This window comes from Ranitomeya imitator, chromosome 2 (assembly GCF_032444005.1).
Source record: "Ranitomeya imitator isolate aRanImi1 chromosome 2, aRanImi1.pri, whole genome shotgun sequence".
Lineage (NCBI taxonomy): Eukaryota > Metazoa > Chordata > Amphibia > Anura > Dendrobatidae > Ranitomeya > Ranitomeya imitator.
Window position 1 is genome coordinate 469,808,275 of NC_091283.1, and position 19,007 is coordinate 469,827,281.

General features: G+C 44.3%; 1 protein-coding gene across 4 annotated transcripts in view; it reads right to left on the bottom strand.

Moving 5' to 3' along the window:
• Window positions 1-438: 438 nt before the first annotated feature.
• PKIG (cAMP-dependent protein kinase inhibitor gamma) overlaps window positions 439-19,007 on the bottom strand; it is a 90,712-nt gene continuing 72,143 nt past the window's right edge. For all 4 annotated transcript variants that reach the window (XM_069751252.1, XM_069751250.1, XM_069751251.1 and 1 more), the window contains 2 exons: window positions 1,736-1,913; window positions 439-1,252 (listed from right to left, as the gene is read on the bottom strand). In XM_069751252.1, coding sequence (XP_069607353.1) covers window positions 1,173-1,252; window positions 1,736-1,883 — 228 coding nt within the window. In that variant the 5' untranslated portion in view covers window positions 1,884-1,913 and the 3' untranslated portion in view covers window positions 439-1,172. The remainder of the gene's footprint in view (window positions 1,253-1,735; window positions 1,914-19,007) is intronic.

The following is a 19,007-nucleotide window of genomic DNA, read 5'->3' on the forward strand; positions in this document are numbered from 1 at the left end:
AATTTCCATGATAGAACCTGCCTGAAAAACCCTAAAGGTTTCCGTTTACTGATGGTCATGTGGAGAGATTTCCCCGCAAAGAAATGTGGCAGAACAGAAAGTACAGGAAAATATATATATCTTTGTTCTGTGTTAGGCGGTATAGAGAAAAATATGACAATCTGAGAGTCCTCAGTGGTTGATACTTTTTAATGGCCAACTGGGTAGGAGAAAAAAATGGTCACATGGGTAAAAGACTGATCAAGGGCATAGAAGAAAAAAAATGGACGTCTGAATGAGGCCTTAGAGTTGACAAGAATCGGATTGAGCACTATGGGCAGTCACTGCTGAGACTAGTAGTCCAAGAACAGAGGATGGCCGGGCTCAGCTGCTCTGGGACATGTGGTTCCACCATACATAAATGTACTCAACTCTATAAGAGCAATGAGAAGACTCTGGTGTCTTAATGGTGTTTATTAGATTATTCAGTCACACTAAATCATATTTTGGGGGAGGGGGGAACAAATATTTTTGTTTTTCTAAAGGAAGAAAAAAAGTTTATAAAAAAAACAACAACAAAAAAAAAACCACACCATTAATTTCCTGTGCAAACTAAATATCCAATCTTTTCAGAATTTCATGTCAATCTGAAATATAGCACTTAAAAATATGGACTAAATAAAAGAAAAAAAAAAAGTTGGCAGTCTGGATTATACACGAGCCATGGGCGCCTGGCTTCAGTATGGAGATAGGTTTGGTCCACTTAGTTATAAGGCAGTGCTTTGTCATTACGTTGGTCTCCGGTCCCGTGTGACCCAGGTCTCCTAGGGCAAAAAGATTCTCTATGGACAATAAATAAACCTTTACATTTACAGAAGGGGGAGTGGGCAGTACCATCCGCAAAATGTCACCCCCAAAGGAATATTGCATATGATTCTTCTATAAACGAAAAAAAGAAAAAAATATGCTAAGGCAAGTTTAGGTCACGTGGAGTTTGAGAAGATGCTATGACCATACTGTGCCACCAGGTGGCGTGTGGAGTCCTGCATTGCGAGTCCAAGCATGTCACCATCACTGGATTTTTGGATTCCACTTCACTCCGAAGCTCCGTGTGAACAGTCTCATAGATCTGCTGTCTCTTTTTGTACAAAAAAAAAGTCAATCAGCATTGATGTCTGCAAGACATACGAAAATTACGACGGCGAGCTGCCATCTTGTGCTTCGGGGGTCTGTTCTTGTCCGCTATTGGACGCTGTGGCTTCTGCTTGTCCTTCTAGAAAAAAAAAAGAATAAAAAAAAAAAATGATCAATCCAAATGTTGAAGGTTTTATCAGACATTACATGTCTCACACTTATAACACCCCCTTTTAATTCGATCTCCCTGAGAATCTGCCTCCAGAGATTTTATGTCCAGCCCATAGATCTTAACAGCTCATTTACAGATTGAGAAAAATGTGAATTTCTCAGGAATAAGACATTGGATTGAAGATATCGAGGAAGCATTCTATTCAGCTTCCTATGGCCTGCATGCCCATATAGAGGGACCATGAATAGAGATTAAGAATTAGGAGAGAGTTAATCAGTGTGGTAGGATGTGTCAGCACATCGTTCCATATAGGCGCATCGGATCATTGGGGGACAAGTGTTATACAGCCATACGACTACTTCCATAGGTAATAACTGGCTGACAGGTTCTGTTCAGTAGCAATGTTCTCAGGAAGACTATAGAGAATCCAGTCCGCCAGCGAGTGACTACCTGCTCCTTGGATAGACAGGTCTCCCATGTTTTCGGACAGTTCCCTCACGCCCGTAGAGCTTCCTTCTCCTTTGATGTCCGGGACTGCATTCCGCCTGCCGGTTCTGTCGCAGGTTATAAATTCAGTGTATGCAGACTCCACGTCCATAACGTCGCTCTCATATCAAATGCATGAGCTCTGGAAGGAAAAAGAAAGCATGAAACAGGGCCTGTGACCACCATAAAATAGCCATTACCCGAGACCCCCACCGAGTCCACAACCAATATACATTCTATGCGCAGACGGGATCATCCAGCTTTCCTAAGAGCAGGACGAACCCAAGCAGAATAACACTAGATCACAATGTGGCTGAGTTGCAGTACCAGTCTAATATCGAGTCAGGTGTGGCAGTATACACAGAAAAAACATTCATCCACTGTCCTACATTAGCGCTATAGTCCGCCACTATTAGTAAGTTATAACAGATAACATATCGTACACCACAGTGAGAGAAATTCTATGCTCAGCTCTGCTACAAGATAAATGGACCAAGATGCATGGCGGGTCTCACAGCTGACACTGTAGAACATTATTGGTCTTTTCATTCAGGCCATTGTCCAGCAGGTGGCAGCAGTGTAGCAGTCCTGTCCTCCCTGTCTTATCATTCAGATATCCAGCGGATGGCAGCAGTGTAGCAGTCCTGTCTTTTCATTCATTCAGATATCCAGCGGATGGCAGCAGTGTAGCAGTCCAGTCTTTTCATTCATTCATTTATCCAGCAGATGGCAGCAGTGTAGCAGTCCTGTCTTTTCATTCATTCATTCATTTATCCAACAGATGGCAGCAGTGTAGCAGTCCTGTCTTTTCATTCATTCATTCATTTATCCAGCAGATGGCAGCAGTGTAGCAGTCCTGTCTTTTCATTCATTCATTCATTTATCCAGCAGATGGCAGCAGTGTAGCAGTCCTGTCTTTTCATTCATTCAGTTATCCAGCAGATGGCAGCAGTGTAGCAGTCCAGTCTTTTCATTCATTCAGTTATCCAGCAGATGGCAGCAGTGTAGCAGTCCTGTCTTTTCATTCATTCAGTTATCCAGCAGATGGCAGCAGTGTAGCAGTCCTGTCTTTTCATTCATTCAGTTATCCAGCAGATGGCAGCAGTGTAGCAGTCCAGTCTTTTCATTCATTCAGTTATCCAGCAGATGGCAGCAGTGTAGCAGTCCAGTCTTTTCATTCATTCAGTTATCCAGCGGATGGCAGCAGTGTAGCAATCCTGTCCATATATTGTGCTGATGGATTGGATGAATATGTGCATAAACTAATGGGTAATATATCTTTAAATGTGCTGATACTATTTACAGGGCAAAATGGATTTACCGCACAAATCAGCCGCCCCTAATGCTTTCAGCAGATACATTATGTATCACCAGTGACTAGAAGGAGATGGCTCATGTGATGTGCAGTATGAGTACATGTTCTGTCTATAGGGCGCTGTGCACACTGTGCTCTCAGAGTTTCCACTGCACTCAGCCGCCTGTCCACATTTGTCTGCACCAATAACATAACGATGGCGCTTCCAGGTACTATGGCATCTGTAATGTAGTTGTGCTAAAAAGCTAGTCATGTTCACACAGCGACAGGCTTGTATCAGGCAAGTGCTATTACCTGAATTCCCAGAGAGGAGGGAGAGATGTGCAGCTGCCGTGTGCAAATCAGCGCTGTGAAAACCGTTATTGGTATCAATCACTACCTACACCCAAGGTTGGGAGAAGGTGTTTTGGCTCTTGGGGCTGTACAACATTTGCAATGGTTATTCTAAATCCCCACAACATAAAGGAGACACATTGGACAGCCGCTTAAAGGGGCTGCCTGCCTTTGAGAACCTTTATTTGGGTAGACAGAAAAGGGCCCCTGTGCAATAACAGTACATGGGCCCCCTGCAGTCCAATAGTTCTGGTGTGTCAGAAGCTCCTTGCTGCTTTCGAGGGTGGTAATGGGCCCCCTTATCTCTTGGGACCTTGAGCGGCTGCACTAATGACATGTCCGCCCCTGTATTTGGGATTAAAAAAAACAGTTTTGCAATTTAATATGGTCTAGAAGGTTTGAAGTAAAAAAAAAAAAAAGATGAAAAACTGTGAAACTTTCCGATTGGACTATCAGAAGGACCTTGTTGATGGGTCATAATTTTTTTTTCATGAAATTCAATTACTAAAATACTTTTCAGCCAAAAATACCAGAATTGAAGTAAGAAAAAATAATGCCCAAAACGTGGCAACCCCTTTAACAACTGCCATATAATGTATATAGTGCTACTGACGTTACGAGAGCACTTCAGCAGCCACATGTCGTCAGAGCCATGGCTGCACACATTAACCGTGCACAGCACAGGAGAGGCTACAATCTGTGCCCGCTGCAGCAGCATGGTGACACAGGCAGTGTGCAAACGCCGCCCTACTGCAGGAAGGGGCAGATCTGATTGGTAGAGACAGCCTCCCGTCACCTGCAGGGATCAGTAACAGCTGGCGGTGACATCGGACGTCAGGTCCAATGATTAGAACAGACAGTCTCAATCGCCTCTTCCCTTTAACTCTTGTGCAGTGTTAGATTGTAAGCTCTTCTTGCTGCGGGAGTCATGTGACCACATCAATCCTCCAGATTTTACCACCCGGCACACATATAAAAGGCCAATACTAATATTTGAGTCAGTCGATATAAACAAGTCCAGAAATAAAACTTCCTCCAGCTGAAGCGGCAGACGATGGAACGAGTCTTGGCGCTGGCTTCAAAGTCCAGCCATGTCCTTCTATTACTGGGAAATGGAGCTTTGAAGCTGGCTGACGAGAGGCCGCCGTGGGGCCGGTGCCACTGACTATTACTACAGGGAGTTTTACAGTTATATGAAAAAGTTTGGGCACCCCTATTAATCTTAAGCTTAATGTTTTATAAAAATTGTTTTTTTTTTGCAACAGCTATTTCCATTTCATATATCGAATATCTGTTGGACACAGTACTGTTTCTGCCTTGAAATGAGGTTTATTGTTCTAATAGAAAATGTGCAATCTGCATTCAAACTAAATTTGACAGGTGCATAAGTATGGGCACCCCACCAGAAAAGTGACATTAATATTTAGTAGATCCTCCTTTTGCAAAAATAACAGCCTCTAGTCGCTTCCTGTAGCTTTTAATGAGTTCCTGGATCCTGGATGAAGGTATTTTTGACCATTCCTCTTTACAAAACAATTCCAGTTTAGTTAAGTTTGATGGTTGCCGAGCATGGACAGCCCTCTTCAAATGATCCCACAGATGTTCAATGATATTCAGGTCTGGGGACTGGGATGGCCATTCCAGAACAGTGTAATTGTTCCTCTGCATGAATGCCTGAGTAGATTTGGAGCGGTGTTTTGGATCATTGTCTTGCTGAAAGATCCATCCCCTGCGTAACTTCAACTTTGTCACTGATTCATGAACATTATTGTCAAGAATCTGCTGATACTGAGAGGAATCCATGCGTCCCTCAACTTTAACAAGATTCCCGGTGCCGGCATTGGCCACACAGCCCCAAAGCATGATGGAACCTCCACCAAATTTTACTGTAGGTAGTAAGTGTTTTTCTTGGAATGCTGTGCTTTTTGGCAGCCATGCATAACGCCTTTTTGTATGACCAAACAACTCAATCTTGGTTTCATCAGTCCACAGGACCTTCTTCCAAAAAGAAATTGACTTCTCCAAATGTGCTTTTGCATACCTCAGCCGACTCTGTTTGTGGCGTGCTTGCAGAAACGGCTTCTTTCGCATCACTCTCCCATACAGCTTCTCCTTGTGCAAAGTGCGTTGTATAGTTGACCGATGCACAGTGACACCATCTGCAGCAAGTTGATGCTGCAGCTCTCTGGAGGTGGTCTGACGATTGTCCTTGACTGATCTCACCATTCTTCTTCTCTGCCTTTCTGATGTTTTTCTTGGCCTGCCACTTCTGGCCTTAACAAGAACTGTACCTGTGTTCTTCCATTTCCTTACTATGTTCCTCACAGTGGAAATTGACAGGTTAAATCTCTGAGACAGCTTTTTGTATCCTTCCCCTGAACAACTATGTTAAATAATCTTTGTTTTCAGATCATTAGACAGTTGTTTTGAGGAGCCCATGATGCCACTCTTCAGAGGAGATTCAAACAGGAGAACAACTTGCAAGTGGCCACTTTAAGTAGCTTTTCTCATGATTGCTTACACCTGGCTATGAAGTTCAAAGCTCAATGTGGCTAGAAAACCAAAAAAAGTGCTTTAGTAAGTCAGTAAAAAGTAGGTAGGAGTATTTAAAACAAGAAAATGATAAGGGTGCCCATACTTGTGCACCTGTCAAATTTTGTTTGAATGCAGATTGCACATTTTCTGTTAGTACAATAAACCTCATTTCAAGGCAGAAACATTACTGTGTCCAACAGTTATTAGATATATGAAACTGAAATAGCTGTTGCAAAAAAAACAATTTTTATAAAACATTAAGCTTAAGATTAATAGGGGTGCCCAAACTTTTTCATGTAACTGTATCTATAGGTCTGTTCGGATCAAAACCTGGGACCTGCCCACCCGACACATCTGTGTGACCGAAGAATCACAGAATTGTACTTCCAGATCTTTATGGAGTCTATTGTGCACGGTGGTCTGACATGTCCACTCAGACACAACACTCTGCTTCTTCTTATATACCATTACAGGCAAAGGCTCCTCATCAACTTTCCAGATCCTAAATTACATTTTGTATTATCCTTCAGAGCTGCAATCAAAATTCTGCGCCAAAGTTCATGCCCACCTCTCTTACAGAACAGCTGAGCCTGGTGCACGGTGATGGGGTTAGTTCTTCCTACTTCTAGTACTTACTTTATGCAAAGAACACACATCCGGCAATAAACAGATATAAAAAGGGAGCAGCAAGTTTATGAATCCTGAGAAGGTAAAGCAGAATTGTGAATGCAGCTGCAGAATAAGAAGAAACGTTCACGCTTTTGCATGTGGTACATTGTGCACAGGATCATCATCCGCACTACCTGCCACTACACGTGACAGCCATGGGCAGCGGTACAGTAAACTGTCATCAACCATCATGGAAACCAAACAGCAGAAAACAATGAGGCCGCTGAGGGACTGATCCTCGGCCCTTTGTATGCGGGTCCTTGTGGCAGGATCAGGTGCCCGCGCTGGGCATACACACAGAACAATTGGGCCATTAGACGTCTGTAGTCAGGAGCGAATTAAGGGGCAATGTGGAGCCCGGCACTGTCCACAGTCACATAAGTGCTCACACAGGCACAACAGAACGGTCCGATTTTTCTGATCAGAGTGGCATCAGTTTTTCTCAGAGGCGAAGAGAAAAAAAAAACGAACACCAAAAGTTTCTTTAGTCCATCAGTCCGTAAAAATCAGACTGCATTCAGATGTCATCCGAGTGCGGTCTGATGTTTTCACAAACCCATAGGCTTGCATTGCCGATTTTGATCCTGAACGGTCACAAAAAAAAAAAAAAAAAAAATGGGACACGTGCACAGCCCCATAAAATATCATGGGTACGAGTGCGGTCTGTAACAACCAAGGAGAGCGCTTGTCTAATATAATTGGTTGTGTGCATGAGCCCCAAAAAGAATTTCTGCCTCTGTATACCTGGACATAGCTGACCCCCATACGCATGCATGCCCGGCTGAGCATACGCGTGTCCTCAGAAGAAGAGGGAAGTAAGCCACTGCCAGGCATCTCTGGTCGTGACTTTTCTTCCCCAACAATAGAAGGATCTGGAGTTAAGATTCAACATGTCCGACACATCATTCCCCCCAATATCATCCATCGGGGACGGGTTGCAGGACCCCCATACAAATGAAAGGGATGGTCGTTCCCGCTCACTCAGCATAAGGGTCAGAACTTGTCAGCTGACGTTTCTCCAGCCCCGTGTGGGGCACCATGGGAGCGGAGGGTGTAGTAATCCACAAGTGGATTTGGCATGCAGATAACCATTGTCGGAGCTAGAATGGTCAGCCCAAATCGGGGGTCTCCCAGATCTTACAGAACAAAGAATTGAGAGATTGTCTGTTACAACTTCTCTTCTAGTTGGGGCAACACCAAGGTAGCTTAGTCATACATTGTCAGGAGGAACAACAGAGGAACCGATTACTGCAGTGCCAAAAGAAAATATTCCCCAGAATTGTTCTAGAAGAGAAGGGAGCGGAGAGATATTTTGACCGGGGAATGGACACACCGTGAATGTTGATTTTCTGCGGAATTAAAGATTTTTCCTCCGCACAGTCCTCTGGATAGATAAATGAAGCCGTACTGGAAATGTGGAGATTAATAGAGGCGCAGCGGAGCAGTGAGGAGGGGAATGGCAATTGTCCTCGTACATCACTCGGTTGGCACGCATGGCTGCCCCCTTTGTTCGGATTGGGCCACTATGAGGCGCCTTGCTGTGGGCAGCCTATCCATGGTGCCTGCACGGCTGAGGTGATCAATACCAAAGAATTAGCATTCTGATAACCGTCTCCTGCTCCCCTGGACTATGAGCTGCGGTCAGCAGGAGCCAGGGACATCACCAAGGTGTGGGCAGACGTCCCCACCCTGCACCACACCGCACTTCCTTCTGGATCACGGATTTTATTTTAGCAATGTCTTCCAATCATCCGGTGACCACGATTATAATACGCAGTGATAGATGATATATCGCAGGCGACAAGCTGCCAGCCTAGCATTCCCCTCGGGATGCAAGACAACGTCCCATAGAAAAAAGACTCCCTGAAGGGTACGTCCACGTTTGATATTATTTGGGGCAACAAAACATAATTAACCTGTGCTACAAAAATCTCACACTGTTTTGTTTCTACAGCCCCCAATGCAGTGCTATGCGTTTCCATGGTTACAAGCTGCAAACAAACCCTGCAGCCTGACCCTTCAATCACATTATTCCCCCTCCTCTATATTCGCAAAATACAGATTATATATTCGCCATATAAAAAACCCTGCATACAAATGTGAAGAGTAAGCCAGTGTTTTTGGCAGTTTGTGATCCTGGAGACTCAAAAATGGTTATGGATCAGATGAATAAATATCAGAAATCTCTGCACCCCCATAAGTATCATTGAGAAGGCGATGAGCACGTTAGCTAGGCGTGGACCTTCTACAGGAAGACCAAACATTTATCTAAAAGTAATAGCGGCCTGAACGTCTCCACCCCACGCCGGGGACAGCTACAATCACCATGCAATATTTTATTGCCGGCTCTAGAATAATCACATTTCAAAACAATCTACAGATATTTCCGTGACCGGGGAACATTATTGCTCCGGTGGTTTCAAGTACCAGGATTGTTGGCCTTGGAAATCCACAGATATGTTATACGAACCTAAATTATAGATATGTCATGGCCACATTAGGTGTGTCCAGGAAGGTAAAGATATGCTCGGAAACACTGCGGTCATATTATTCCACTAAGTTTCTCATGGGAAAATATGACAAATTAGAATGATATCCGGCAGCCATCTTTACTTGCATATAGCTAGCCATCCTCATCTCACCCGACTACTCTCATACAGAAACACCATGCGTCAGACCCAAGAGACACAACCAGCATTGTTGATCTGTCCTTTCCAGGGCTGTGGAGTCGGAGTCGTGGAGCCGGAGCCCATTTTGGTGGAGTCGGAGTCATGGAAATTGATGAGTCGGAGGTTTGGCTTACCGACTCCATAGCCCTGGTCCTAACTGCAGCAGTTCTCTATAGAACCTTTCACCAATCCAATTAGTCAATCCTTTTGTTTTATATGGTTTTTGTGTTTGTTCTCTTTATTCTTTGTGCATTTTGTGAGAATTGTACCTTTCGTATATAAGACTTGCTGCCCTATATTTGCCCACAATCTCAAAGAGCTAAAGCATAGCCTGGTTGTGTTACTAGTTTGTACCAGTGTGCTATAAGTGTACCCATGCGGTGCTGAAAAGCTGGGTATGCACTCGTGTGTTACCCAATGGCCTAGCAAACGGCTAGCAGTGGCAGCAAGAAGCATGTGGTGCATATGTGGACCAGCTGGGGGTATGCCTATCTCCCCTTTAGCCTACTGTGATAGGCGGGTGGACGGGTGAGTGTGAGAAGTGGAGTACCCAGTTATACCCCCACCTGCAGCGAGAGGGTGATTTTGGTGACAAGTATGCATAGGAGCAGTATACACAAAAGTGTAGCTTTTTAGTTTTTTTTTTTTTTTTTTACCAAGGTTATTTAGCGAAATACTTGAAGCAACTTTTCACTTTTTTTTTTTTTAATCAATGGCCCATCAATATCAGATTATGGGGGTGCAAAACCAAGTACCGCTGCTGATCATCTGTTAAAGGCGCAGGCTGGAAGTTCTCAAATGCTGCTGGGACACTGCAACTTTGTCAAAATTATAGTAACCGTGGCAGAGTACTGCAGATGCCCCCCATTTTAAATAGGGGGTGGACTTGCAGTATCCGGCCGTGACCACTAGAAAAATAACTGCTGCTGTATTCCGCCAGCATCTGAGAACTTCTGGCTGCAGCCGCCAGTAACAGCTGATTGGCGGGGATGCCGGGTGTCGCACCCACACTGAAGAGGTATTGATTGTCTATAGTAAGGGTGGGCTATCACTGAAAAAAAAGTAGTGGCCAAATCCTCCAATTCCTTTTTTTATGTAGATGCATTGTGGCAATAAAAATGGCTGCAACATTCAATGGATGCTGAGAGTTTCATATTTTTCAACAGTTAGGGAACCACGGGGTGGAGATCACACAAAGCTTACCGACGTCTTAAAGCTGGGGCGGGGAACCTTATTTCTGCCAAGGGCCATTTGGATATTTATACCACCCTTCGGGGGCCGCACAAACTCCGCCCACAAAGTATGTCCTGGCGCTGGCACTATAAGAGAGATGCCTTAACGTGGCTACGAGGTACACATAAAATTGGCCATTTTTGTGCGCTAAAAGCTCTCATTTTTCATATTTCTAGTGCAGTAATGCAGTTCAAATTTCGTTTTTTCAAGTTTGCATGTTTTGGCGCTGCAGTGTGCTGCCCTATTTATTTAACTATATACGAGTTGGCGACTCTGGGTTCAGCACCTGTTCACACTCAGTCTATGTTTGGATGTGCAGGTCAGGTTTTTGAAAAAAAGGCACTGGGGTCAGGACATAATCATTCATTGCAGGTGCCTCAATGTTCAGTAATGAACACTGGCTGCACATGATCACAGAGCAATAAAAAAAAAGTAACGGGTCAGCAGCCGTCATCATACGGCTGCCAGCCATAGCACTGCGGTCCCTGCCCTGGGGCCAGATAATAGGTCATCGAGGGCAGGGGCCTGATGTCCCCACCCCTGGCTTAAAAGGTCCAAAACTAGATTAATACAATAAATGGTTGAGGGCAGGGCCCAGTAACAGATTTCGCATCAGTCAGGGGTCACATCACTAAGCTCTACCTCTGTTTCTCTCCATTCCAGTTCAATCCCAGTAAGAAGAAAGAAAATCAAAATAATGTGAGGCGTTCTCCCTGGACGTACATCTTCATTACTACGCTTACTTCTCTTTGCTGCAGTTCAGAATTTAATAATCTGTTTCCGGATTTCATCTGCACTTTTATAATAAGAGACTTCCTTGTATCCACCAAGTTTAATCCTCCGAGGACATTATAAGCCGGTAAAGGTTTCCTACTAGGACCATCCTCCCTGCATGGAGCAGTGCTGTCCAACCTGAGGCCCTCGTAAGGAGTAGACAGCAGGGGAGCCACATATTGTATGAAGAATCAGGACACTAATTGTAGATTGCAACCAATACTATTTGCGGGTTTACTTTATAGGTTGCATGTCCTTAAGGCTGTGTGCCCACGTTGTGGTTTTTTATTTTTTGCTGCAGCGGAAACGCTTAAAAGACGCATTCCCATGCAATCCTATGGGATTCCGCAGTTGCTGCGGATATTCATGCTGCGGATATTCCCGCTGCGGAATCGTATAGTGGTAAAATGTGCAGCATGTTCATTATATCTGCGGAATCGCTGCGATTCCGCAGCCATAGGATTGCATGGACACGCTCACTTTATGCATGTGGCTATGCCCACTATGTGTAAAGTGAGCGCTTCATGTGTGGATGGTACCCAGGGTTTGGAGGAGAGAAGACTCTCCTTCCCTGGGTACAATATTCCTGTAAAAAAAAACAAAAAAACAAAAGATTTAAAATAAAAAAATAGGGATATACTTACCTTCTGATGGCCCCGCAGTCCTCCCGCCTCTCAGCGGTGCACGCGGCGGCTTCCGTTCCCAGGGATGAATTGCGCGAATCACCTGGGATGACGTCGCGGTCACGCGACCGTGACGTCACAAAAGTCCTTCGCGCAAAGCATCCCTGGAAACGGAACATATCGGGAGCGCTGCTAAGGAGATCAGGTGCTGTCGGAAGGTGAGAATAACCATTTTTTTTTTTTTCATTATTTTTAACATTCTATCTTTTACTATTAATGCTGCATAGGCAGCATGAATAGTAAAAAGTTGGTCACACTTGTCAAGCACTATGCGTGACAAGTGTGACCAACCTGTCAATCACTTTTCCAAGCGATGCTTCAAATCGCTTGGAAAATGCAAGGATTCTGCAAGCTAAAAACGCTTGCAAAACGCTTGTGTTTTGCGGGAAAACGCATGCAAATTCCGCATGCGTTTTACACGCACCAGGGAGTTGCAGAATTGCTGCGGACATTTCCGCAGCATTTTTGCAACGTGGGCACATAGCCTAAAGGGAATCTGCCACCAGATTTTTGCTACCTCATCTGAGAGTAGCGTATTATAGGAAAAGAAACCCTGAATCAAACAATGTATCACTTAGTTTACCTGGTTTAGAAGTGGTGATTGTAAGTTTTTAGATGCAGCATGCAGCAGAGCTCAGAAAGCTGCCCCTGCCCACAACACAGCTTTCTGTGTACACTGTGTACTGACAGTGAGCTGCTGGTCAGTGCTGGGGGAGTGGTCGGACCAGTGCTCACATGGCCACCAGTCCAGGCAGTGATAAAACTCTTGCTGATGAAAGCTTCATTATATGAAAACAACAGCACACAGCCTAATAAGTGACATATCCCTGGAATCTGTCTCAATCCCTACCTCATGCTACCCTCAGATTACATAGCAAAAACCTACTGACAGATTCCCTTTAACCTTCCACATAGCTGCATGGCCATGGTTGGTATTCCCAGATGCTTAGACTTCCTAAGAACAAATTGCTGTGATATAAATCAAAGGATCAGACAGGGTGAAATACAAAACAGGGCTATGTGAAGATGCTGTCTTTTTGCTGAATGTTTGGAGCAGAAACACAAAAGATTTTGATGAGGATTTGGAGAGTTTCTTTTCTGACCTGTTGGTGTCTCTCAAGGACCGGAGTTGGGGAACACTGATATAGATCTAGCATAAAGGGAAATTTTTAATTAACAGTATAACCCTTTAACTGTATTGCCCTAAGCATATGCCTATTTTATTGTAGTACCACATTTGTCCTCTAGGGGAACCAAAGAGTTAAATCGCAGCCGATTAATTAAAATATCCCTTTAAATGTCTACAGTTAGGTCCATATATATTTGGACAGAGACAACATTTTTCTAATTTTGGTTATAGACATTACCACTATGAATTTTAAACAAAACAATTCAGATGCAGTTGAAGTTCAGACTTTCAGCTTTCATTTGAGAGTATCCACATTAAAATTGGATGAAGGGTTTAGGAGTTTCAGCTCCTTAACATGTGCCACCCTGTTTTTAAAGGGACCAAAAGTAATTGGACAATTGACTCCACGGCTATTTCATGGACAGGTGTGGGCAATCCCTTCGTTATATCATTCTCAATTAAGCAGATAAAAGGCCTGGAGTTGATTTGAGGTGTGGTGCTTGCATTTGGAAGGTTTTGCTGTGAAGTAAACATGTGGTCAAAGGAGCTCTCCATGCAAGTGAAACAAGCCACCCTTAAGCTGCGAAAACAGAAAAAACCATCCGAGAAATTGCTACAATATTAGGAGTGGCAAAATCTACAGTTTGGTACATCCTGAGAAAGAAAGAAAGCACTGGTGAACTAATCAATGCAAAAAGACCTGGGCGCCCACGGAGGACAACAGTGGTGGATGATCGCAGAATAATCTCCATGGTGAAGAGAAACCCCTTCACAACAGCCAACCAAGTGAACAACACTCTCCAGGAGGTCGGCGTATCAATATCCAAATCTACCATAAAGAGAAAACTGCATGAAAGTAAATACAGAGGGTTCACTGCACGGTGCAAGCCACTCATAAGCATCAAGAATAAAAAGGCTAGACTGGACTTTGCTAAAAAACCATCTAAAAAAGCCAACACAGTTCTGGAAGAACATTCTTTGGACAGATGAAACCAAGATCAACCTCTACCAGAATGATGGAAAGAGAAAAGTATGGTGAAGGCGTGGTACAGCTCATGGTCCAAAGCATACCACATCATCTGTAATACACGGCGGAGGCAGTGTGATGGCCTGGGCATGCATGGCTGCCAGTGGCACTGGGTCACTCGTGTTTATTGATGATGTGACACAGGACAGAAACAGCCGAATGAATTCTGAGGTATTCAGAGACATACTGTGTGCTCATATTCAGCCTAATGCAGCAAAACTGATTGGTCGTCGTTTCATACTACAGATGGACAATGACCCAAAACATAAAGACAAAGCAACCCAGGAGTTTATTAAAGCAAAGAAGTGGAATATTCTTGAATGGCCAAGTCAGTCACCTGATCTCAACCCAATTGAGCATGCATTTCACTTGTTAAAGTCTAAACTTCAGACAGAAAGGCCCAAAAACAAACAGCAACTGAAAACCACCGAGTGAAGGCCTGGCAGAGCATCAAAAAGGAGGAAACACAGCGTCTGGTGATGTCCATGAGTTCAAGACTTCAGGCAGTCATTGCCAACAAAGGGTTTTCAACCCAAGTACTAAAAATGAACGATTTAAAATTATTGAATCTGTCCAATTACTTTTGGTCCCTTTAAAAACAGGATGGCACATGTTAAGGAGCTGAAACTCCTAAACCCAATTTTAATGTGGAGACACTCAAATGAAAGCTGAAAGTCTGAACTTCAACTGCATCTGAATTGTTTTGTTTAGAATTCATTGTGGTAATGTCTATAAATAAAATTAGAAAAATGTTGTCTCTGTCCAAATATATATGGACCTAACTGTATTTGGCTATTCATAATCTAGTTTATTATTAACTGTCCAACTATTCTACAGGGCAATATAAAAGCTGGCATGAAGTGGTTAATAGGGACTGTAATAACCCGAGGTCTCTGCCACCAGTCTGGAGTGGGAATTAGATTTGTTTTGTGCAGAGAAATCCTCCTCCTCTCCCCGAAAACGCTTCTCATTACCATCCGGCTCCCGCCTATAAGAAATGACCGCTATCTCAGGAGCGCAGCGTCTTCGCAGCCATTCTAAATTTAGGATTTCCCTAATGGGTCAATATCCATAACAACAGGCAAATTAACCCAACCGTGACCTCCCCAGCTTCGCAAATATTCGAATTATGTGCCGCGTTTACTTTATACGGCCTCGGCAGCGCACAGACTGCAGAGCGGGGATTTAGGAAATATTTTAGCACAACACCACCCTTGTGCTACAAAAACAGATGGCTCCATTTTCCATCAGATGCCATTATCCATCTTCCTGCAGGACTGCGTGTACTTTGCCTACAAAGATTATTTTCGCAAACCTTACACTGAAACCCCTATAGCAGTGATTATATTCCTTATTGCCAGATATACTATGGTTTTATTCTAGCGGGGGCAGAAGGTAGCCATTTTATCCATCAGTGAGGTCACCACTGGGAACACCACTGAGAACACCTCCTGAGGACCCCACTGAGGACACCCTCTGAGGACAACACTGTGGACACCCCTGAGGACACCACTGTGGACAGCCCTGTGGACACCCACTGTGGACACCACTGTGGACACCCCCTGAGGACACCACTGTGTACAGCCCTGTGGACACCCACTGTGGACACCCCCTGAGGACACCACTGTGGACAGCCCTGTGGACACCGACTGTGGACACCACTGTGGACACCCCCTGAGGACACCACTGTGTACAGCCCTGTGGACACCCACTGTGGACACCCCCTGAGGACACCACTGTGGACACCCCCTGAGGACACCACTGTGGACACCCCCTGAGGACACCACTGTGGACACCCCCTGAGGACACCACTGTGGACACCCCCTGAGGACACCACTGTGGACACCCCCTGAGGACACCACTGTGGACACCCCCTGAGGACACCACTGTGGACACCCCCTGAGGACACCACTGTGGACACCACTGTGGACACCCCCTGTGGACACCCCCTGAGGACACCACTGTGGACACCCACTGAGGACACCCACTGAGGACACCCACTGAGGACACGCTTCCCAGCATTTCCTAACTTCAAACCAACACAATACATCCCATAGCTTCTAATCGAAGGCTATGTGGTGTAAAGGGGGCCATACACAGAGAGGGTAAAGGACCACTCTTATCTAATGATCCAGCCATATTTAATGCTGATGCTCCATCATGGGAACAGTGCAGAATTAATAGCAGTGCCAGACCCCTTACATGCCAGACACTATGGAGGGCCAAAAGTGCCTATTAGGAGGCATCAGTTCCCGTCATGGAGCCATACATTTTAACAAAAGGAGCACAGAATGCAGTGCTGTTCTGTATAATATTTTAGGCTAGATCTGAGACTAAGGTGTGAACAAAGACTTATAGGTATCCAACCGGACAAATCTGTTATGGATCAGTCATGTTGAATTTCAATGCACGAACATTTTGTTCTCAGGCAGGAAAAGCAGTCGCCAGAAACGTCCTCCCCTCCTCCCATTACAAACACATGCACACTCAGTTAAACCGAGCGTACAGGTCTATTGGAGGTCAGGGGGAATAACTCAGATATCGCTCTGCCGACAGTTATATTAGGTGTATGGGCTGCTTAATACACTACTGATGTACAGATGGACGGTGACCAGAAAAATGCCCAAAAGAACAATGCCCACAGCCATGAATTGTTATAGAAAAGTTGCCGGCACAGAAAATTGCCCACATAGATAAAATAACACAAGTTATCACCACCCCTGACCTGCAATATGTTATATAGGTATGGAGCCTGTGTACAATGTGACCCCGGCTGTACCGATATAATGTTATTATCATCTCCTGGATCTGTAATAAGTTATATCCCACCAGTGCCTGCGTATAGTGAGACGCCAGCTGTACCAATATAATGTTATTATCACCTCCCCTGACCTGTAATATGTTATATCGCTCCAGAGCCTGTGTATAATGTGACACCAGCTGTACCGATATAACATTATCACCTCCCCTGACCTGTAATACGTTATATCGCTCCAGAGCCTGTGTATAATGTGACACCAGCTGTACCGATATAACATTATCACCTCCCCTGACCTGTAATATGGTATATCACTCCAGAGCCTGTGTATAATGTGACACCAGCTGTACCGATATAACATTATCACCTCCCCTGACCTGTAATATGGTATATCACTCCAGAGCCTGTGTATAATGTGACACCAGCTGTACCGATATAACATTATCACCTCCCCTGACCTGTAATATGGTATATCACTCCAGAGCCTGTGTATAATGTGACACCAGCTGTACCGATATAACATTATCACCTCCCCTGACCTGTAATATGTTATATCGCTCCAGAGCCTGTGTATAATGTGACACCAGCTGTACCGATATAACATTATCACCTCCCCTGACCTGTAATACGTTATATCGCTCCAGAGCCTGTGTATAATGTGACACCAGCTGTACCGATATAATGTTATTATCATCTCCCCTGACCTGTAATATGTTATATCGCTCCAGAGCCTGTGTATAATGTGACACCAGCTGTACCGATATAATGTTATTATCATCTCCCCTGACCTGTAATATGTTATATCGCTCCAGAGCCTGTGTATAATGTGACACCAGCTGTACCGATATAACATTATCACCTCCCTTGACCTGTAATATGTTATATCGCTCCAGAGCCTGTGTATAATGTGACACCAGCTGTACCAATATAATGTTATTATCATCTCCCCTGACCTGTAATATGTTATATCGCTCCAGAGCCTGTGTACAGTGCGACATAATGATATCACCTATCCCAACCTATAATATATCATATAGCTCCGGAGTCTGTGCACAGTGTGACCCCGGCTGTACCGGCATGTGCCCAGTTTTCCGTGTGTGACTACAGCCTTTTATCTCTTGAATAAATGGTTTGAATAGAAGGCTATTTTGTCCATGTGGGCAATTTTCTGTGCAGGCAATTTACCTGGGGGCATTTTTCATGGAACAGTCTTGTTGCAGTGTACATTTGGGGGGTGGCAATTTCCTCCATATTGGCTGCATGCTTCTCCCTTTTTAAAGATTGTTTTAAATTTAGATTATTCACCCCCTGCTCTTTCATTTTGTAGTCCTAGGCCCAAGAGAGGCAAGTCCATTAGTATAGGTTCCCATCCGGTTGCTTTGTGGCTGGGTGATGGGCTCACACGACTTGATCAAAATGTGAGCCAGATACCTCCAATGTACAAAGTTGTATAGTCTACAGTAATATATTATATATATATATATATATATATACATATATATCTCCTTACACCCAATGCCCACATACACCTTTATCAGGGGGTTACTGTATATGTTGCTAACCAGGGATAGTGGAAACAGGTTGGAGGATCTTTGGTAATCAAGTGAAAAATGCAACGACTGCTAATGTAAATGCAGGAGAAAAGGTGTTGTCTGGTAACACGGCATCACCTATCCACAGGGTAGGCGGTAACATAGCATCCCTGTTATAATGGAGCAGTAGTGAGCATGCCCGTCTGCCCATCCATTCATTCATTCCCTACGGGGCTACCAAGCACTCTGCTTGGATAAGTGAAAACTTCATTTCCTCACCAACCCCTATAACAGCGGAGAGTACATGGGAAATACTAGATGTGCTACAGAGTTAAGTTTTCATGGTTTTTCATGGCACCCAATAAGTTTCATTGGCCACTAAAAAAACAAAAAAAACGAAATAAATAAATGATAACTTTGCACCCATCATTGTCTAAAGTTAATGAGGGCTGCAAACCGCAATTAATTCAACACTGTAATGTCAAGTAATCGATTGATACTAAAATCACTACGAACCACTAAGTACAGAAAGTGATTCTGGAGCACCGCCACTTCACGTTCCACCGAGGCCCAAATGTT